The sequence below is a fragment of the Phyllostomus discolor genome, chromosome 5 (genome assembly GCF_004126475.2).
Source record: "Phyllostomus discolor isolate MPI-MPIP mPhyDis1 chromosome 5, mPhyDis1.pri.v3, whole genome shotgun sequence".
NCBI lineage: Eukaryota > Metazoa > Chordata > Mammalia > Chiroptera > Phyllostomidae > Phyllostomus > Phyllostomus discolor.
The window spans coordinates 168710923-168733090 of record NC_040907.2 but is presented as its reverse complement, the minus strand read 5'-3'; the positions used below and the strand labels follow the sequence as shown (position 1 = coordinate 168733090).

Genomic DNA, 22168 nt, shown 5'->3' with positions numbered 1-22168 from the left:
GAGAATAACTTAGAATTCAGGATTCATAATTTCTCACTTTCAAGTCCCCAAAATTGATCTCTGTTGGGAATTTGGATACACTGTTACAACCTTTAAAATTAGATTATAGCCCCGAGTGGAAAGGAAGGGGACTCAATCATTGTATTTATAGTATGTCTTCTTGGGAGAGATGGTTCTTCTTGGGGGTGACTTTGTAGATATTTGTGAGGTGATAATAATATATGTGAATACTAAATTAATTTTATAAAGCCAGCATTTTCCTGGCACAGTTGTTTGAACACTTTTGGGTCTTTAAGAACATAGTGACTTTAATTTTTATATTATTAGTTTAAGAAATTTATTTCTGCATTATGGTTGAACATAAGTCATTTTAGGTAACTGAGGAGTCAGTATATTTTTGTTTCAGTTAATGTTATTTTCTTATATTTTGAGGAAATGAGAACCCTCAGTTATGAAGGAATAGCACAACTGCCTAGAGCAATGGGATTTTCAATCAGACAACGTGCTGCTCACAACTGTAAGAGAGATGTTGGTGCAGGCACGAACATTTCTCGCTACAAGTTGAAGGTCTAGAACTAGAGACCAATGAAAGGTAATTCCCAGAAAATGAATCATACACTATTGTAAAACCTCTCATTTTCAAGTTTGAGTGAGGGTAAATTTAGCATAAAACTATAATAGTAGTTAAAATTTTATCTTTCTTAGAGCCTAACTATTCAGGCATTGATAATGAATGACATGCTTTCTGTGTCATTGTAAAATATACATGGAAAAATCTACAAGAGTTTTTCTATCTGGTGTTAAAGAAGGAACATGTTTTTAAATAGCAGTAATTTTCAGTAACTAAGGAGGAACAGTCCTTTAACAGCCCAGCACACGTGAGGCCCCGGGAATGCCATTGCAGGCAGCAAGGGTGTAGGCTCCGCCCGAGTGGAGGCCGCAGCTGGAGGCACGCAGGTAGTTGTAACACAGGTGCATGCAGTGGCACCTAGAGACACGCACCTGTGCCTGAAACTCGAGAGGTATTTCATCTGGATTTTCTTGTGTAGGTTTAGACATGTTAAGGCATGATCCGCACAGTAAAACATACTTAGAGCAAACTAAGGTATTTAACAGCAGGTCTGAGAGACACGAGAGCAGATCGTACCCACCATGCTCTGCTGAGTGATGAGCTGTTGCGAAGGCACGCTGACATGACGAGTCCGTCATCGTGTGTAGGGAGGACTGCGGCTTGATAGACAATGTCTGGGGGTGCCCTCCGCACTTCCCCTTGCTCTGAGTGTGCACGCTCTTCGTCCGCCGGAGGTAGATTGTTTCCGTCTCCCTGGGCCGGGCTGGCCTCGGGACTCGCACTGACTAATGGATTCCGTGGACGTAGCTCTCTGTGACTTAAGAGGGCTGGACCCTCTCTCCTCTTGTCTTGGGAGCCAGCCATCATGTAAAAGGCCCAGTTCCCCTGCAGGAGAGGAAGGCCACCTGGGAGGCCTGGAGCTGTCTCGGGTGTTTAGGCGCCAGCCAGGCCCCTGGCTGGATGCAGCTGCATGATGGGGCCCGAGAGAGAGCAGCAGAACCCCCGGCTGAGCTGTAGCCAACTCCCAGAATCATGAGGAATTTTCAGCTATTATTGTTTTAAGCCACTAGGTTTTGGGGTGGTTAGTTACTCAGCAGTGGATGACTAAAACACGTGGGGTCGGATAGGAATCACTAGATGTGGAATTTCCCTGTAGATGGGAATCATTTTGTGTTGAGCTGTGCAGACTCATGTCCTGAATTGAGCTGAGCTGATCAGAGAAGCTTCCAGGGACTCCGTCGAGAGAATTTTGCAAAGTCACTGAAGTTCGCTGTGCAGTCAGTCAGTCGTACCTTGAGATGTGCCGTTTGGGCTTATGACAGTTCATCTTTGTGAGGCATTTTGTTTTACACCCTGACTTGAGCCTGCAAGACATTCCTTAACATGATGACAGAGTTTCATTTTGTTTCTCTTGCTGATGGCGAGCACCTCGAGGTGGAAGCCTCACGTGGTCCCCCTCGTAGTGTCGCGCTCAGCTCCCCTCAGGGTGCCTGTGGCTGCAGTGTATAGCAGTTATGTTATGGCCTTGAGCACCACGTTCCCTGCTTCTTTTGGTTTTCCTGTTGTGTGCGTGTCTGTGTTGTTGTGTTGAAGACTGGTTTACACACACGTTACGTAGACACGTTTTACCTGCGGCCATAGTCTCAGATGTAAGGCACAGCGTGGTTACAAAGGAGTGTGATGAGAGCTAGCAGACGGTCACTACTGGAAGGAAGTTGTCTCGCTCTGCCGTTGTCCTTGCTCACGTTAACTGGTACAGCAGTGGCCACTGCAGTGGGACTTGGTGCTACTGTTTTAGCGTCAGCTGGTATCGGCGTGGGACTCAGGAATTGCTGAAATGAACGGAAGGTATACTTTCAACTCAGAAGAGTTTTTTCTTGGAGAAGCTATCCTGCCGGAGCGGGAGGGAGTGTCCAGCGGTCTGACTGCCGTCCTCAGGGAGGCCCGCCCTCCCGTGCGCTCCTCGCGCAGTTCCAAGGTGGCTGTCGGGCACCGTGGGCTGGCCGTCGTGGCTGAACTCGGGAAATAACGTGCTCTCCTCTGTCTCTTGTTTATACAGTTATTTTACTTGTGGCCCATGACACATAAAAGTTGCCATTGTAACTATTTTAATGATGCAGTTCACAGGTGTTAGTTAATCCATTTCTGGGACTCTCTGTACCATGCAGAACTGGAACTCGATACCCATTGAATAAGCGCCCCTCCTTCTCCCCGCCCCGGCAGCCGCCACTCCACTGTCTGTCCGCGCCGTTGCCTGCTCTGGGACCTCACACAAGAGGAAGCGTGTGGTGTCCATCTCCCTGTGACTGGTTTGCTTGTTTCACTGAGCGTACTGTCCTCAAGGCCCATCCACGTTGGAGCAGATGTCAGAACTTTCTTTCTTAAGGCTGAATAATAATTCTTCTATATGGACATGCCACATTCCGTTTATGCATTCATCTGTTGATGGACATTTGAATTGCTTCCACCTTTGGCTGTTGTGAATGTGTACAAATATCTGTTCAAGTTCCTATTCTTTTGCATCTGTACCCCAAAATGCAACTGCTGGATCACATGGTAATTTTATGTTTACATTTTTGAGGAACCGCCATACTGTTTTCTGTAGCGCCTCCTGTTTTGCACTCCTGCCAGCGGTGCACACGGGTTCTGATTTCCCCACATCCTCACCAGCACTCGGTGTTTTCTGGCTTTGTTTGAAGTTTTGACAGTGGCCCTTCCAGTGTGTGTGTGAAGTGGTCTGCATCCCTTTGGAAGATCAGGGAAAGCCTTACCAAGAGGCCTCCTAGCCCACGTCACTCATTTCATTTGTCAGAGTTGTGCCTCTTGTCTGGGCCTCAGATAGCACTCTCGAGGGGATGGAACGGTCCCAGGGCAGCTGCGGTTTGCGGGGGGAGAGGCGCTTCCCGGAGTGCGTGGCACTGCAGGGGGTGCGCGCCTGACCAGGTTTTTGTTCTCTCTCACTCTGCCTAGCAACCAGTGCTTTTAAACCGAGCTGTTGGTGTGGACTTATACATCATGGTTATACATACTTTTTAAATTGAGCTTTTGTTGTAAATATATTTAGTTTGTTTTCTAAGCCTTTTTAAAATTAAGTTTATGTTTTTAAAATGTTTAATATTTGCATGTAACGCTTAATTTATATTCTCTATCTTGACCCCTTCCCATACATTTCAAAGATACTCGGTTTCCTTTGAGAGGAAAATTGGCATATACAGAAATGGTGTTGGGTACAGTTTTTTCAGGATTTCTTCTGCACGATGCCTCAGAGTGCCTCCGCAAGGCCCCCTGCGGTCTGAGGAGGTGTTCCGACTGACCCCTTTCTGCAGACGGGTCCGTAGGCCAGAGTAAACATGACTTCAGGCTGCCGGCTTCGGCGTCACGACATGGCCAGACGTCAGGTAGTTGAAACTGCAGAAGGGGTTCAGCGACGTTGGAAAAGAAACAGAAGGCCAATTCATCTGTGGTTGATCATTCTTAAACTCGGTGCCTCGGCCTCATTGTGGTCTAGCAGCAGCCCTGGAATTCTGCGGGCGTTTGCCTAAAAGGAGGTACTCGGCATTGCTGTTATAAGGCGCCTACAAAAACTGGACTTCACAGAGCCGCCTCTGCACAGTCACGTGCTTCTGTGCTCCCCAAGCTCCCAAGCTTTTCGGTTTTCTGACCAAATTAGCAAACGTCGTTTTACTGCAGTCTTGCAGCCCAGGGTGATGCATTCGGGTCCACGTGGTAGTGAGTTTGCTACTGCTGGTCTGCAGGAAATACAGATGATCTCATCAGTCACCCACAGCACAGGGCAGAACACTGCAGCAGGTATTTTTCCCGGTGGTAAATGTCCAGCGTTAGACAGAGTCAGGAGAAAAGTGACCACAGAATGATTTTAGTAAGGGATTTTTGAGGCCTCCTGCTGGCAGTGGGAGGGAAAAAAACTTCAGTGCTCATCACAAATTCTTGTTTTTAAAATTGTCACATGTCAGATTTTGCCACATCAGAGTCAAAAGCAGTTCCTTTCAGTCTTGTGCTCTGAGCTTCTCTTCACCGATCAGAAAATTGAAGTTCAGTGTGGTCAGTTTGCCCCGAGTTTCCATGAACTCACATTTTATTTTTAGCAACACGAATGGGAGTTTGAAGAATTGAAATGCATATGACTGGCTCTGTTTATCAGATTTATGATGAGGTATATAGAACTTCTAATGTTGGAGAATCCTAAAATGTTTGCATATTAATTAAAGGGACGTATTACCCGGGGATTAGAAGCATATGTAGTTCTGCTCCTTATTTTCCCCGTTCTGCCCGTTTCTTTTCCCGCAATGAAACAGAGGCCTCGGCGGAGTCCACGATTCCTAACCTCTTTGGAGCTTTTGAAAAACACTAGCGGTCGAGCTCCGTCCTGACCTGCGGAGGAAGCTGGCCTGCTTTCCTCTGTGTCCTCTGGCTGTGGGCACGTGTGTATATGCCCTTGAACCTGCCTTTCTGCACGCTGCCTCTCACATCCGAACGCTCGCTCCCTCACCTGTGCAGGTGCAGCTCGCAGCCTCCCTTCCAGACCGAGCCCTGCGCCAGGTCTTCAGGGAAGCCCCTTTCTGCCTCCACTCCCTGGGGCCCCCACCCGCCCCACCCCCTGGGAGCCGGAGCCGGAGGGGGGCTCTCTGTTTCGGCAAACTCTCGTCATCTCTAAGTGCAGTCTCTGCCGCTGCCCTCGAGCTCTGGTTGTGTGTAGGTGCACAGGGCCAGTCCGTGCTTGGGGGGCGGGGGCCCACTCAGCACGAAACGCACGCCAGACACCACGGCAGGAGGAACAGGGTCAGACGTGGTCCGTGCTCATCAGCTCCTTGAGCAGACCTTGTCTTCTTACCTGTCACTGTCCCCAGCGCCCAGAAAATGAATCGACAGCAAAGAATTCTCTGACTCCAAGTGTCAGCGGTGCCGAGGTTTGGGGAACCTTGCGGAAGCTGGCCGTTGAAGCCTGCAGGGCCCCACAGTGGCCAAGCTACTGGGGTAACGTGACGGCTGCTGTCAGAGAGGAATAGTCAGAAAGATTAATGTCAGGCTCCCCGTAACAGTGTTGAAATACAGTACCCTGCATGACACACCGGAGAGGACCTGCTCATGCTAATTCATGACCCTGTGCAGCCAGAGGCTCTTTGATGACCCCAGGACTGTCTTAAATTTTCTTGGGGAGACTTATGTGTGGCCTTCATGTCAACTTAAAGGTAATTTAGGGTTTTGTACGATGAGATCTAGCCAGCGAAAATCTCGAGGCCCCTTGGAGGAGCAGCCCCAGCAAGTACGGTTAACATTTCCACAGTGCGGTGTTTGTGTTTCTAGTTCTGACGTGCGTGGTAGAGTCTGCTTTTAGTATTTGTAAGTCATTCTGTTTTCCTTGCTTTGTAGAAGTAAAGAGAAAGTGCAAGCTTCCTAATAACCAAGTGAATTGAATTGCTCTTGCCCTAGCAGCTGGGTTCAGTTCGTCTTTTGTAGTTCAGAGGGCACGCTGTTGGCTTACAGGTATTAGGGTGGGGGGTTACTCTCACTCTCAGCTTTGCGGGGACAGAGGTGTGTGGCCCACCCCAGGCTCGTAGTGGGCACTGAGCTGTTTCAGGGAAGCACGCGTGCACACGCGTTCGCCGTCTCCCTCACCTGCCGTCCTGCCGTGCGGTGCGGTGCGGTCAGAGTGAGGCCGGCTCCCAGCCGTCCCTCGCCCAGGGCCCACCACCGAGGCTCAGGCCTCCTTCTCTTCGTGTGCCTGTCCCTGCTCTCCTGCTGCCTACGTCTTCACTCTGTGAAACCCAGGCAGGCAGCTGTAGGGTTTTATAACTGACACCTCAGAACCTCATTGTCTGTGTTTGCGGCATTAGCCCGAGGGAAGCCGCCTTGAGTGGCAGACTTACCGCGGAAAGGCCGCAGTCGGTCGGAAATGACAACGCCCGAGACGCAGAGACCGCCTGGCGTCCACCTCCCTTGGGAGGGCCTTCCCAGGCGTCTTCGCGGCTCCCCCTCTATCCCGGGTCCAGCCTCCACCGCAGAACTGTGCAAGGGGGTTTACAATGTGGGAGGATTGTTTTGCTGGAAAATCTGTGGTTTCTAACACAGTTCTGTTCAATCCAGATTCCTTTACTTGGTCTTCAGGGGTCCCTGGTCCCTCCTGGTTCTCTCTGCCTGCCTGTAGACTCGGGCTCGGGCTCTGCACCACGCGGGGCTGCTCAGGTGCGGCGTCCCTGGGAGCTCGTAGACGGGCTGTGGGTCGCTGGTTCCAGACGTTCTCAGCGCTCCAAAACCGTACATGTGCCGTGATTTCAGGCTCTGCATGATAGTAACTCGCCAAATTATACTTGCCCACATCTGGAAGTTGTAGATTTCAGCTTCGATTTTATTTATATTATTTCCAGAGAGTTCTGACATGATAATTAGGCTGCTTTGATTCCTCCAGACTGTTACTGGATGTAAAGGTGATGACTGAATCCTTAAATTTTAAGATAATGCATTTTTGTTGTATAGTCACATAGCCACCATCATAGGAGAAACTTAATGGTTTACCTGTTGATAACTTTCCCTTTATATATGTATTTTGTTTTATTTTCAAAAATATTTTTTTATTTATTTTTAGACAGAGGGGAAGGGAGAGAGAAAGAGAGGGAAATATCAATGTGTGATTGCCTCTCATGCATTCCCCCACTGGGGACCTCAGCTACAACCCAGGCATGTGCCCCAACTGGGAATCAAACTGGCAACCCTTTGGTTCACTGGCTGGCACTCAGTCCACTGAGCCACACCAGCCAGGGATATATATGTATTTTAAAATCAAGCCCTTTGCAAGCCACACATAAAATATTAAAAATCGTTACATCGTGAAGATTTTCTCTGTTTGGTGCGTGTATAGTTTTAGAATGGGCTAACAATGAGTAGTGTAACATTTACAGAGACATAATAATTACTGCCATCCGGAGGGTCTTTAACTCTAAATTCTGTTCTAACGACATGGTTAATTGAGTTTGGACCAATACGATATTTCAGGCTGGATGTCTTAGGTGCAATGAATAAGTAAGCTTTTCTCAAGTGTCATCCAAGATGATTTGGTGTTGGTAACATGATAAATTCTTCACTAAATAACTGTTCTGAAATTCAGTGAATGGACTTGGTTTTCCCACTCGGTGAATAACTGTGTTTAAGTTAAAAGTGGCCGTGTTTCTTCTAACACAAATGACCACTGAGAACGGGAGGGGAGGGTCTCCTGGTCTTCTTCTGAGCTCACGGCATCGCCGTGAGGCTGCCCCTGGGAGCCGCTTCGTTAGCCTTCGGCTGGGCCCTTCGTCGCCGGGGATGGCATTCAGGGCCATAGGGTGTGAGTTCTCCCAGGACTCCTGCGGCTGCACGGTTGCAGGGGGGAAAGGTTATCCTTGAACTTGAGGCATTTAAATCATTTGTGATGAATTTTCCATCAGGCAGAAAAAAAGGAACGATTACCAAGAATCACACCCCTGGGATAAATATGAGGTTACAGCTAACTTCTTATTTCCCTCATGGGTGTAATTAAGCAGACTTTTACGATTAAGGGTTTCAGGCATTGAAAAATGTTTACTGGAAAAATATAATAGCTTTAGTTAGAGACATGATCCATCAGAGACAGCCCCCGACTTTTTTTAAGCCGCATGTTTTTCATGAACTGTTTCTGGCATTTGTGTGACTCAAGGCACACCAACTGAAAAATGGATGTTGAAACATAAAGGCCCTGATGTGTTTCCTAAATGACTCAGATTAGTCAAATCTTCACAAACAGGACTGTTGCTGATACACCTTAGATGTTCAGTCTTAATGTCTGGCTTTAGCTCGGGAATTTTAACAGAAAGGAAATATTGAGATCAAACCTCTCATCATAGCTTTGCCCGTAAGTCACTTAACCAGCTGGCCCTCAGGTTAACTTTTCTCTCTTCCCCACCCCTTGTTGAAATATGAAGATGAGATTGAGTACTACCGAGGCAGGTCTGAGGCTCTTCTAGTTTTAAAATTGTCTGATTTTCTATTTTTAAGGGATAAAGCATGACACAATTTGGATTAATTTGACGAGTACTCAGTAAGTGTGTGTTGAGAACTCAGTTCCTGCAGGGACTTCTGCCCAGGCCTGAGGAAGGCAAAGAAACTGCCCTTTCCGGCTCCTGGGCCGCGTTAGGCTGGGGCCGTGGAGAGGGGCGGGGAGGCGGCGGCACCGAGTGGGAGAAGCGCGGCCTGGGCACAGACGGCGCAGCAGGTGGCACTGCGCTCCCAAGCAGGTTGCTGCGGCTCCCCGAGCGGAGGTGTCCGCTCACTCCGCCACCCAGCCCAGTCGAAAGTAGGCTTCTCTGTCGCATGATACTCTTCTTCACGCGTTTGCCTTAGTACTTAGTAATGATGCGTTTCCACAGAGGTCCCTGAGAACTGGGATTGCAGTGGCGGTGCTCACCACGGCGTGCCCGTGACGTCAGCATGGAGCCTGGCAGGTGGTAGGCATTCAGTAAATTACCTGCTGACTTGCGGGAGTGAGGGGGCGCTGGTGGGGGCAGAGAGGTTCTGCCTGGGGAGGGGAAGGGGTAGCTGGTGGGGAGGAGAAGCCAGGTCCAAGGAAATCGGTATCAAACGTGCAGCAGGCGCTGAGAGCAGGTGAGGAGGAGCCCCCGAGGGCCCCACGGCCGGTGCTGAGATGGGTGTGCCCTGGGGGCTGCTGGGGAACGGGCGCAGCTGTGCGCCCCATGCCCCATGCACGCGGTGTCTCCAAACCAGGGGCAGAGGGCGGGGCTGCGTGTGCGCACCGTGGGTGCAGACTCACAGACGCGGGAGGACGGTGCTGTTGCTGTGCAGGTGTTACAGACAGGTGTCTCGTGCTGAGCAACCTCGAAGCTCATTTCAGAGCGTTGATCAACTCGTGGTGGCTTTTTGTCGTGTGGGATTTCCCGTCAGCTGTAACTAAAATCACAGGCCTCTGGAATCTAGAATTTTTTTTTTTTTAGAAAGGAGTCATCCTACTTTATTCTAGATATTAGAGAGCCGGGAAGGGCGAATAGAGGACCTGCACAGTCCTTCTCTCTGGTGGCAGCAGGGAGGTGGATTTGAGAGGGAGAGCTGGGGGCCAGCCCCTCTCGCTGCTGCGCAGGTGAGGGTGGCGTCGCTGCACCGCAGTGGCAGGACCACTGATTCTCAGTGCCGCCTTCCCAGCAGCCGCCTAAAAAAGCAGACACCTCAACCGATTGTTTTATCCGTGCGGCAAAGGCCGAGTGTAATATACATGCAAGCACGCACATGCACAAGTACTCATTTACATATTTAATCTTTAACAAAAATTAAAGAAGCCTTGGATTTTGCTTTTCATTTTTTTCTTTTATTATTTTCTTTGGCTTAATCTTTCATTCTATTTCTTTTTTCTTTTTTTTTTCTCTCTTTCTCTTCATCCTTTTCAACTTATGACCCTTTCAGTTTGAAATTAAATTTGGGCTGTAAGTTGACTCCCTGAATCTTTTCTTCACAAGCTTTCTTTGTGTTTTCTAGAAGAGAAGATTAACCCAGGGTTGCCAAAATAAAAGCAAAGATTGTGATTAAAACTGAATTAGAATCTTTATTATTCTCTAATAGTAAAATAAATAGCCCAGTCTTAAGGAAGCTTTAGAGTAAGTCCCGCAGCCTTTGCGAACCCTTGGATTTTAATTAAAGAAACACAGAGAACCGCCACTTCTGTGTGTCAGTGGGGAAAATATGTATCTGCGCGTTTTCAAAGCCTCGCCCGGCAGCACATGGAGCGCATCTGCGGGCTTGCAGGGCTTGGGAGCACAGATGGGTTCAGATGTTTAGGCCCTTTGTCTTCCCGGTCTCGCTCGCCTGGCAGCTGAGCGTGGCACAGTCCACACAGTTTCTGAAGACAGAGCAGCTCGAGTTACTTCCCCAGCACTCCCCTGGGGACTGATAAGTCAGTCTCTGTTTATGTAATGAACTCCGGGGGCAGGGGTCTGCTGTAGTGCTTCGGGGCCGGGACTCTGTGGGTGTTGTCTTTCAGGGGGGGCTGGGTGTCGTAGTAAGCCCTTGTTCTCTCCCGCTTTCTCTGAGACGCAGCTCGCTCCGGCGGGTTGTTTTGAACTGGTTTTGTTTATGTAGTGGTGGAGCTTCTCTTAAGTGATTGGTTTTAGTGAAATCAGCAGGTTTAGTGCAAAAAAAATGGGACACCTACATCGGCTTTAACTGTAAAAGGCTTTAATCTTCCTTTTTGTTCAGTGCTACTGGTCCTGTCTCTCTCTCTGTATTTAAATGATATTGTCTCTGAACGTTCTTACATTTTAATTTAACTTGAACTTTCAACTTCCAAAACAAACTGCTGGCTTATCCTTTTCTCAAATACTCATGAAATCCTGCATATTTTTCAAAATATTTATAAAGTGTTCTTGAGAGTGAAATCTCATAAAGATCTTTGCTTCAGGACCGGAGTTCAAAGGAAAGTCGGTTTGGTTTTAATTTGAAAACTGTAAAAACAAAATACCCTCAAAATGGCAGGGTGTGAATTGGTAACCTCAGTTTTATTGCGATCGGTCGAGCCCATCCCCAGCTGTTTCCAATTAACAGCCAAGAATGCTCACTTGGGCGAATATCATGTGAAAGCATTTCTTTTCTTTTCTCTGATTTTCTTTTTTTTTTCTGAGAAAAATAACAGTCTCGTTCTTTAATTAAAGAAATAACTTCTCATTTGCATATTGTTTAAACTTATACGAAGAAATTGTAATATTCAAGGAGAATTCTTTCATGTCAGATTTGCAAATATATAATCCTGAATACATAGGGGTTCACAACTGTCTTATAAAGGACAAAAAAGATTTTTAAAGATGGTAAAGCCTTTTTGAAATTAAAATAATATATTTGGATTTACTATAATTAAAGAGTAGCCCTTTTAACACTAAGAATTGGTTTTAAAAGGATGGGTTATTTCGGTGCTTTCTTCAGGGTTATAGGAAATCTTTTATTATAGTGTAAATAGTAATAAGCTTTTCTTTCATTTTTGGTCAGTTTTACGTTCAGTTGTAAGAAGAATTTCTATAGGACTCTAGGAAGATGCAGCAAGGTAAAAGGAACAAGAATGTAATTTTGAAACCACGGGTTTCATAGCGTTTCTCCAGATAATACCAGGTTACAATGGGATCCATTCATGAACTTGGAAGTTGCTTCCCATACATCATCCTGTGTTAAGAAGAAAGCTACCTACTGGTAATAAATTTGAATTTATGGGAACTGGCATTTGTTCAAAGAAAAGATGGAGTCGCTCTTTATGAGTAACCTAACCCTAACATTTTGAATGTGAAGTTAAAGATGCATTCAGTTTCGAAGCTCCCACAACCGGAGAGGCGGGACCACATACCGGTGTGCGGAGTTGAAACAGTTGTTTCTCATTTCTTCCCCTGCGCAGCGGCCTTCTGACGGATGGGCGTGCACTTGGGGGCTCGGGAGGGGGACGGCCTTGCAGTCGTGCGTCCGTGCTCGCTCGGGTGCCTGTCCGGTGTTTCCCAGCAGCGGTGCCGCGCCGCAAAGGCCCCTCTGCCGGGGCTCTTGTGGGCATGCTGGTCGTCTCCCCTCCGTGTTGCGCCCCCATGTGCGTGTGGTCCCCGTGCCCGCTCGGGGCCGTGGCCCGTGCCGTGGGCCGTCTTCCGTGGCGGCCCCTCTGTGTGTCCTTCACCCTCGCGCCCGGAGCCTGCACCCGCACGGGCCCCGGAGTCGCTGGCGCACGGCCGCCTCACGGGCTCATCGCATCTTCCCACCCTGATGCTGGGCGAGGTCCCTGTGCAGATGGAACTGAGTTATGATTTCCAAGATTTTGAGATGACTTACTTTGAAAATACTTTAAAGAATTATAATCCCTGGCTGGTGTTGCTCAGTGGATTGAGCACAGGCTGGGTTGCAGGCCATAACCCCCAGCAACCTCACATTGATGTCTCTCTCTCTCTCTCTTTCTCCCTCCCTTCCCTCTCTAAAAATAAATAAAATATTTTAAAAATTTAAAGAGTTTAAAAAAAAAGAATTGTGGATATTTTAAAATTTAGGACTAGAAAGAGAAGGGGAATTGGGAGTCTAGTCCTGAGTTCCTCACCACGATCGCGTGCGCTCACTCCGTCTGTGCAGTGGGCGTGTCTGGTCCCGTGGCTCCCTGAAGGTGACGAGGCTTCACGGAGGTGCGCAGGGTTGTCCTGGGGACGGCGTTCTCAGCAAACACGGTGGGGGGGGCTCCTCCCTGTCATCGTCACTGTCACCGCTCACCCCCGGGCAGGTGAAGGGGCGCTTCCTCAAGTCCCATCGCCCCCTCCTTTTTAAAAGACGAAACCATGTGAAAAACTGAGAAAGTGCGTATCAGTGAAATAAAAAAAAAAAGTGTTTTCCGTTTTGAGGAACAAAACCTAAATTGACGTAAATTAGTAGTTTCTAACCCTCTTGAGTACGCGAACCCCTTTTCCATTTCAGTAACTCTTACAGACCCTCTCATGATGATGCCTTTATACTTTCAGTATTCGATGATTCCTTGAATTCCTAAAGGTTGGGAACTATTCTTACACAGCAAAAACATGGTGGGGCTGCATTGTGAATACAGGTCAGCAGATAGTGAGTGGTTCGCGTGAGCGTGTCCGTGTGCAAGGCAGCGCACCGAGATGACATCCGTTGCCCTTGGAGGAGGAAGTGGAAGATGGGTGGGGAGCTGTGCCGGAATCATCGTGCATTCACCCCGCAGTTGTTCACTGAGCAGGTGGGGGTATGTCAGCGAGCGAAGCAGACCAAACCCGCCCCGGCCTCCACGTTCCAGCAGGGAGTGCCCGACAGGCACAACCGATGGGTGTGAGTTAACAGGAGCGTTGCACAGAGGGAGTCCGTGGAAGAGAACTTGTAGGTGAGCTTCAGGAAGAGAAAAACGTAGCAGAGCTTCACCGCGTCAGCGACATCGGAGCAGAAACCTCCAGTGGACCACAGGCTTAGCCGTGGGATGTCTGGGGGCCGTGGGCCGGGAGACAGCAGTCAGGAGCCTGGATGTGGGAGCGGGCCCGACGTGTCCCAGGAGCGGCCAGGGAGCCTATGCGGCCAGGGCGGGAGGAGGCGGGGGGGAAGGAAATGAGTGCAGGACGGGCCGGAAAGGGGGCATGGGCCCCTCGCTCAGGGCCTGGGAGGCCGTGTCTGGGCCTCAGCCTCTGCACTGCCTCAGGCAGGACGTGTGGCCATGTCCACAGGCATTCTGCTTAAAAATGGGCTGCCGGGGATGAGTGGTTCCAGGGCCTTGGGGAGCAAAGGGTGGGGAGTGACCGCTAACGGACGGGTACAGGGTTTCTTTTCAGAACGATGAAAATGCTACGGAATTACGTAGTAGTGTTGATTTGCACGGCCTTGCACATACACTGAACACAATCGAATTTCATACTATCAGAGAGTGAATTTTATGTTATGTGAATTACGTCTTTAAAAAATACGGAAAGAAATTGATTACCAGGGTTAGCTGGAACCATTTTTTGCCCCTTCTCCATCTACTTAATGTAACTTTTGCTTTTGAAAATCCGGGTTGCTGACTCGTTACACCTGAGCTGTGGGGACGTCTCTTAGTGTTACTGGTTGTGTTCTCATTAGAACTTGCTAACATCATCGATTCTGAAATGAATTTCCGGATGCCCATCCCTTTCATATGCACTGTAGAGACCTGTGTTCACTATGCACATTAAGAGATGGTGGTGAGATATTTTTAACTTCTGGCTACCGAAGTGAATATAATTTTTAGTCTGAATGATGACTAATACACGTTTGTTAAAACAGGATAGTCTCCTTCTTTTGTAGGGTAGAAAATTTGATCAGTATGATAATGCTCTTCAAATTGTGGTCAAAGCATGCAAGGGAAAAGAATGCCTGTTCATTCCATTGGCTAAAAGCAAAAATTGTGTGATCTCTTCCAGAAGAGGCAGTTATTTTTAATAGAAATAGAGCAAGAAATGTAGTTAGCTAGATTTCTTTTCCCTGGTGTTTTAGATTTAACTTTGGCATTTCCTTGAATTTCATTCCATGACAACCTAGTAAAGTTGATTGAAATATTATCATATTTTAATTTTCTTTCTCTAGTGGGGAGAAGTGTAGTATAATTTGGATTTTATAGATTGTCTAAGTGGTTTTCTTTAAAGAAAATAAAACCAGTGACTACTGCGATCATATTCTGAGCAAAACGTTCCCTCTTCTGTGGCAGCTCAGAGTACAGAGGCGCTTTGTTTGTACAAACAAACAAAAGGGCTTGTTTTCGGTTCTAGAGCAGCCTGTGAGCAGCCATGGAAGTTACGACAGTTGGCGACTATTGTAGAGCACGGTTTGCTGAACTTACCTCCCTTCGAGGGCTGGGCATGGAGTCGTTCTTCCTCACCAGAAAGTCATTTAGTACTGAAAAATATGCATTCCCTTCTCTGTGTCTAGGCTTCTTAGAGGACAGCTTTTACCTTTTCTAGGCACCTCACCTTGAACCACACCCTCCTCCTCCGCTGCAGCCCCCCCCCCCTCCTCGGCCGAGTGCCCGCGGGGTGCGGTTGTGCCCGGCGGTCCTTGGTGGGTGTGTTTCTGAGATGGGGTGGGGTGCCGTCTAGAGCGCGCCATCACCTACAGCTGTAGATGACACTGAAAGAGCGCTCTGAAAACTGTGCTTAGCCCTGTCAGACCACTTCCAAATTTAGAGTCCTTTAAAAATTTGCGGTAACTCAGATTTCTTCTTACTTACCAAAAGTTGAGCACCCTAGGAAAGAATTAATCTCATTCTTTTACCTCATTGTTCCAGTGTGAAGGAACGTACTTAGAGGTTGATTAAGTATTTTTTCCCTCTGAACACGGGAAAGTATGTCCAAATCCTTAAGTAATTACGTTCTTAACACAGGCGTTTCTCATTTTCTCACCCCAGCCGAAAAGGCCGTGTGGCTTTCAGGCCTGCGTTTCCGTTTGTGCGATGGCGACTTTAAGTGCTGTGGTCACTTAACTCTCACCCAGCCAAGTTTAGAGCATGACATTCCAAAGTGCTTTATTTCACATAAAATTCTTTGAATTCTTTGACAGCTTGAGAGAATGCTTGTGGCGCTGTAATAAGCCTACACTTACGGGGGAAAAACATTTTAACCTAATCTATAAATCATATTTGCTGATGAGCGGGAGTTAAAATGAGTACATTTATGGTTTTTCAGTGACATAAACTATATTTTAAAAATAAAATATCTGACCCATTGCTATGAGCAAGTGTTGCCTTAAATAGAACATCGTGCAACTTTAGGAGCCCCGGACAGTTTGCACGACCACCTGGGGGGTGTTCTCGTGTGGACTTCATCCAGGTCCGTCACTCCCGGGGGACGGATTCCCTGGAGACGGGCACCGGTTCATCCGTTCGCAGCACCTGTGACATGGCGAAGGTTCAGACAGTGGTCATCGGCTGGGTGTTTTTGCCAATGTCATTGTTGAATCCAGACACTGGGCGCAGTTAGCTGTTGGTGAGTCTGCATATCCACGTGAAATGTGTCCATTTTAACCGTAAAGTCTCAAAGTTGAAGCCTGCTCCCTCTCAGCCCCCTCAATACTTGATCTGTGCATCTTAGCCAGTCAGCGCTCAGTTCCACCTTAGATTAGCAAGTGGCGTCATTTATGTTTGGGATTCTTTTAAACTTAACATGATACTTGTATTTTCTTTTTATTAGACATTCTTTGAGTTCTCTTATGTTTTGCCATCACAATAGAGAAAACAGATCATTCCATTTTTATTACTATTTTCTTGTTCATATCAGTAATATTTTTATATACTAAATACAGAATCCTAGAAAAATTAAGCAAGAAGAGCCAGAAAATTCAGCAAATAGCAATGGGTGGGGTCTACCAGCACTAAAATATAATGTAAAGCTTTAATAGTTAAAACTGTGTGGCACAGGCACACAAGTAGACGGACAGATCAGTATAACCGAATAAATAGAAAGTCCAGAAGGAGATATAAATGTATGTGGGAGTGTAGTAAGTTATCAAAAAGGTATTTTAAATCAGCGGGAGAAATGACGATTGCTCAGAGAATGATGCTGAGGCCATTGGTGAACATCTGAGAGGAATTAGGTTGGACCCTTTTCTTCTACCGTACACCAAAATAGATTCCAGATGGAGCGTGAGTGTAAAATTATGAAACCATGAAAGTACTAGAAAAAAACTTGAAAATGTTTTTGTAATAGTTGAGTGATAGTGGCCTTTTTAATTATATTGGAAAAGGCAGACACCATTTTTTAAAAATGATACACTTTACCCCCGAACTAGATTGCGGCGTGACAGAGAGCAGGGCACACGGAGTCAGAGGACACGGAGACTGGGGAGACCCAGCGCATGTCACAGACTGGGGGCCGGCCTCCTCCGTGGGTGAAGAGCTCTTAGTAAGCAAAGACCAGAAACCTAGCAACACAATGGGCCAGCTTCATAGAAGAGGAAGAACGAAGTTCTTCAAACACGTGGGAAGATGTGGTGATACAGGTCACGGCCAGGGCGGACTGCCATTCCCCACGCTGGCGGGGGGTCAGAAGCCTCGGCGGTGTCCTGAGTGGGTGAGCGTGGGGGTGAGCACTCGCGCGTGCCGCACCGCTGCTGCTGGGCCGCGGAGGGGCACAGCTTCCGTGGGAAGTGGTTTTGTGCTGCGAAACCTAACACCCTTGCACCCAGCCGTTCCCGTTCAGGGGATTTATCCTAGGCACACGCACAAATGGTAGACGTATACAAGAATATTTGTTTTTTCCCAGATGGCTGTACCATTTTAAACCAGCAGCTTCCAAGTTCTGGGTAGCCCAAATCCTTGCCCAAACTGGGTTTTCAGTCTGTTTTTATCTTGGCCATTCTAGAGAGTTTTCAGTGGTATCTTAAGGTTTTGTTTGCATTTCTGGTAACTGATATTGGACATCTTTTCATATGCATATTAGACAAAAGGTTTGTCTCTTGCCTTTTTTAAAAAATTGCATTGTTCTTTTTATTGGGTTAAATTACATGTTTTTGATATACATCTGTTGTCTGATATATTTTTTGTTAATAGTCTCCCAGTCTTTGGCTTTATTTTTTGTTAATAATGTTTTTTTTTTTTTAATATTTTATTTATTTATTTTCAGAGAGGGAAGGGAGGGAGATAGAGAGAGAGAGAAACATCAATGTGCGGTTGCTGGGAGTTATGGCCTGCAACCCAGGAATGTACCCTGGCTGGGAATCGAACCTGGGACACTTTGGTTCCCAGCCCGCGCTCAATCCACTGAGCTATGCCAGCCAGGGCTTGTTAATAATGTTTTGAAGGCACTGTGTAATTTTGATGAACTCTAACTCATCATTTTTTTTCTATGGTTCTTTTTTGAGTAGTAAGAAATTTTTGTATACTTCAAGAAAATGTACTCCTTTCCCCACCCCACCCCAGAAGTTTTATATCTTTAGCTTTTATAGCTTTATTAACAACCTCTATTAGATCTTCAGAATGGTTTATAACCAAAAAGGGGAAGAAAAAAAGATTGACAACCACTGATTTGACTGCTGTGTAGTTTTGCAGATTTGTTAATAATATGAATAGATTTACACAATTCTGTCCCTTCCCCCAGTAAAACAGTTTCTGAATTGATGGAGAGAACGACATTGCTTTAGTGGAGATGGTATCAATGGAACATCCGGCTGTATCTCACTCCCTAAGTAAACCGCCAATGGACATACTCCCCTGGTGCGAACTGTGTGATAGGCGAGCATGTGGACCCCTTGGAGCTGCCCTGTGCGGGGCGGTGAGGCATCAGCAGTTCGGCAGATACTCGGGGAATCCATCAGAGACCCGAGTTCCCGCCGGCATCCTTGCACACTGGCGCTCTCAGCCAGCAGGCGTTCCGTTTCATCTAGAATGAAGCCTCAAACGTGGTGCTGGAGGCTCCACAGACTCGGTCCTGAGCTCCCTTTTCGTTTCTGCAGAGCCCTGCCGTGTCCTGCTTCCCGGCGTTGTGCTAGGCCCCGCTCCGCGGCTCTGTTCGTGCCGCAGCCTCCATCTGGAGTGCTCTCCTTCCTTTCCGTCCCGCCCTAGGCCTAGTCCAGCCGTCCGCTGAGTTCCCAGTGAAACTCCGCACTCCCCTTGAGCTCTCTCCCAGCCTCTCAAGCAGGAATCCGTGGGAGCACATTTTACGTAGTCTCTCCATTAGATTACAGACCTCTGAGTGCTTTGGGCTCTGAGAGCACACGCGCTCGCTGTCTGTGTCTGAGTGGTGCTCCGTGTGGCTGTCTGTGCGCGCGGCAGGCCAGCATCGAGCCCTTTCCGACGTAAAGCCATCGTGTGTCACAGTGCGAGCCCTCAGGCAGCGGTGTTCTTTGCAGTGGTTTTTTAAAAAATGAAATAGTAGAATAGGGAAGAAAGGATTACGTGACATGGGTAAGCATTCTATATAGGAAAAGAGCATTCTATAGCAGAAGGTTTGTTTCTGGCTTTATACTTGTATGTGTGTTTACCTAGGTTATAATAATAAAAAATTTGAAAAACGCTGTCTAGACTTTAACCTCTATAATGAATTATTCCTGAAATTTTTCACTAAATGTTGTCTACCAAATTACCCTTAGGTGAATAATTTTCTTTAGCATCTGTTGTATGGTATTTGTTTTAGATTTGGGGTACATAATTGGCTTATAAATATAAATCATTTTTTCCAAAATAGAAAAAGTATTTGAAGAAACTTCAGAGGTTTATTGTCACAGACGTTTCTCTGAAATTTCTGTAATTTTTTTAGACTTCTCTGTATTTACATTTATTAGTTTAGATTGCTTGTGGAAGTAGTTGACAAGACAGTACTTTTAAAAAAAGTTTATTGATTTTAGAGAGAGAGAGGAAGGGAGGGAGAGAAAGAAACATTGATTGCTGTTCGACCTGTCTGGGCATTCATTGGTTGATTCTAGTATGTGCCCGGACTAGGGATCGAACCCACAACGTTGGCATATTGGGATGATGCTATAACCGGCTGAGCTACCTGGCCAGGGCACAAGACAGCACTTTTTGATATATTGGAATGAAATGAATATTATCAGCTGAGTCTACAAATTCAAAAATTTGTGACTTAGGATAATGAAATTTTATTTAGGACAGTAAGTTTACTTCATGTATAAATTATAATGCTCTTATATATGAAAAGAAATTTTGCTGTTATTAACCAGCATTTAAAAAACAACTTGACTTTGAAACTAGGAATTCTGAGCTATCAGCTCAGCAAGAATCATATGTTATTATTTCTCCCAAAAGATAGCAGAAACTCAGATCTTCCAAATCCGCACGAGCATTCCCAAACGGTCATGTGTTACTTTTAAAGAGCCTTTGAATAAACTGTGCATTCTTGAGATAGGAATGCAATTACTGATAGTGTCACTTGGTGTTTATAGTCAAGCCGTTTCTGGTGGACTGACTTACTAGACTTGTGATTGGAACCTTTCCTGGAACTCTGCAGCCTCGTGACCGGAAGTGACTACGGTAGTAATGCCTGTGCCCGTTCTCCCCACGTCTCTTTAGGGTCATTACAGGCCGTCTGATCTGCTGTGTCCTGAGACATACGTGTGGGTGCCCATCGAGCAGTGCCTGCCCGCGCTGGAGAGCTCCAAGTACTGCCGCTTCAACCAGGACCCCGGGGCAGGTACGTTCGGAACAGAGCTCGGCTGGACGTCGCTGGCTTTGTTTTCAGAGTTCACGTGCCTCTGTCTGTGGCTCTTTGTCACAGCGTCTAGGTAGCTTTCTGTGCTCACCTGTGTGTGTGTGTAAGATAGAGGGGCCAGGTGCACACAAACAGCATCACAGCTTTGCAGGTAAGTGCAGAAACCTCATGTGCTTGTGCTGCTCAGCATGCCAAGCTTCACGCATTAGTTTTTACATCATGTTTTGAGGGCTGACTTCGTTATCTGCTACTTGTACAACTATCCCAGTGCATAAAAATCGTTCTGTAGATCATTTAGCCAATAAGATACAAATACTGAACAGCTGGACCAAATAAAGTTGTGGACTGGTTTTGCAGGGGCGGAGCTGGGCAGCAGGCTGTGATGGGTTTGGGTTTTGTGATAATATTTTGACTCTTCTCAGATCTCTGGTGCTTTCCTTTTCTGTCCCTTCTTCCACCTCCTGCCCAGAACAGTCCCAGCCGCCTCCCCTCTCCTCATCCGCCTTGGGGTGCTCGGCACTGGTGGAGTGTCCGGACACTGCCAGCACAGCCTGGGGTCGGACTCCTGCAGGCAGATCCCGGCTCCAGACCGCGGGCCGCGCCTCAGACTCCTGGCCTTCAAACGTGAGGTCAGAGCAGGACCTGCCCTACTGAGCTGTAGCGAGGATTACATTAAGATGAGCACGCCGACAGCAGCCCCCCATTACTGTTGAGTTGGCGCTGGTTAGGCACCTTCGGGTGCTGCTTCCCCCCCGTGCCACAGGCTCTCCTTGGCGTTTGTCTTTATGGGTGCCGACCCTGCTCTCTGAACAAGTGCACAGGCCTGGTCCCTTCTGTGTGCCCGATTCCTCTCCTGGGGTGCAGCAGTCCTCCTCATGGCCTGCCCCCCCCTCTGCCCCCCACCCCTGGGCACCGTGGCTTGGTTAACCTGGCCCCGCCCTGCCGCCCTCCGGGCTCCTGTGCTGGTCCCCTCACGGTGACTGGTGTGTCCTCCCAGAGTGATGTCTGTCCCGGGCATCCCAGTGCGCCTCCTTTCCCTTGAGTCCTCCCCACCCGCCAGGTGCTTGGTGCGCACTCTTCAGGAAAGCAGACCTTGTTCTGCTAGCCACCTGTGACCCGGGTTTGGGGAGAGAGAAGGAGAGAGCCGGGAAGGCCAGGAGAGGGGAGGGCATAAATGGAAAATTCAAAGAGGAAGACAAAGGGGGCAAAAAATATAATAATTTCTTCTCTTCTAAGAGGTGCATTTTTTTCACACAAATTAGGTTTTTTTCTTATAAAAAATTGGTTCATGGACCATTGCATTTTGTTATCTTCAGCTGTTATGAAATCAAGCGTGTGCACTTCTTACCCGTGATGATACCTCAGAATCTGACGGATGGTGGCCATAGGGACCCACCCGACTCATAGACCGGGTACCCGGGGCTAGCCCAGGTTTCCTAGATGTTGAGGTTTTATAGAACAACCAGGGCTTTATGGTTCCTGCACCTTAAATCATTAATTAGAACCTTACCACTTTGTTCTAAGTAATGTTAAGCTGATCAAACAAATGGGTATGTTGGGATTCAAAGCCAAAGGCAAAGGTGTTTTAGAGGAAAGCGCATACCTACCTGTTCTCTCCTCCCAAAAAGAAATGTATTTTCTCTCGGCTTTTCTCAAGGTCAAGTCAGAACCAGTCCCTTATGGAGAAAATTGTTGAGTATCTTTTGTATCATTTTCACATTTACATATGAAAAATTGTCCTTGTAAGTTCCTCCCAACTAAATAAATGATAGGATGTTAAATTGCGTTCTGACTCCCAAACTTATGACACAATTTCACATTTTGTTTCTCCCCCTTGATCTGTTTTAACAGTTGCTTCTCTTCTCAGTGTCGTACCTGGAGACTCAAGCAATCACAGGCTCCTCGGTTTATAAAGTTGAAAAGGTGTCTGAGTAATTTCCAT

General features: G+C 47.2%; 1 protein-coding gene across 5 annotated transcripts in view; it reads left to right on the top strand.

Annotated features, from left to right (window-relative positions):
* ATE1 (arginyltransferase 1) overlaps positions 1–22168 on the top strand; it is a 106574-nt gene that overhangs the window by 57610 nt on the left and 26796 nt on the right. For all 5 annotated transcript variants that reach the window (XM_036027413.1, XM_028512422.2, XM_036027412.1 and 2 more), the window contains one exon: positions 20088–20208. In XM_036027413.1, coding sequence (XP_035883306.1) covers positions 20088–20208 — 121 coding nt within the window. The remainder of the gene's footprint in view (positions 1–20087; positions 20209–22168) is intronic.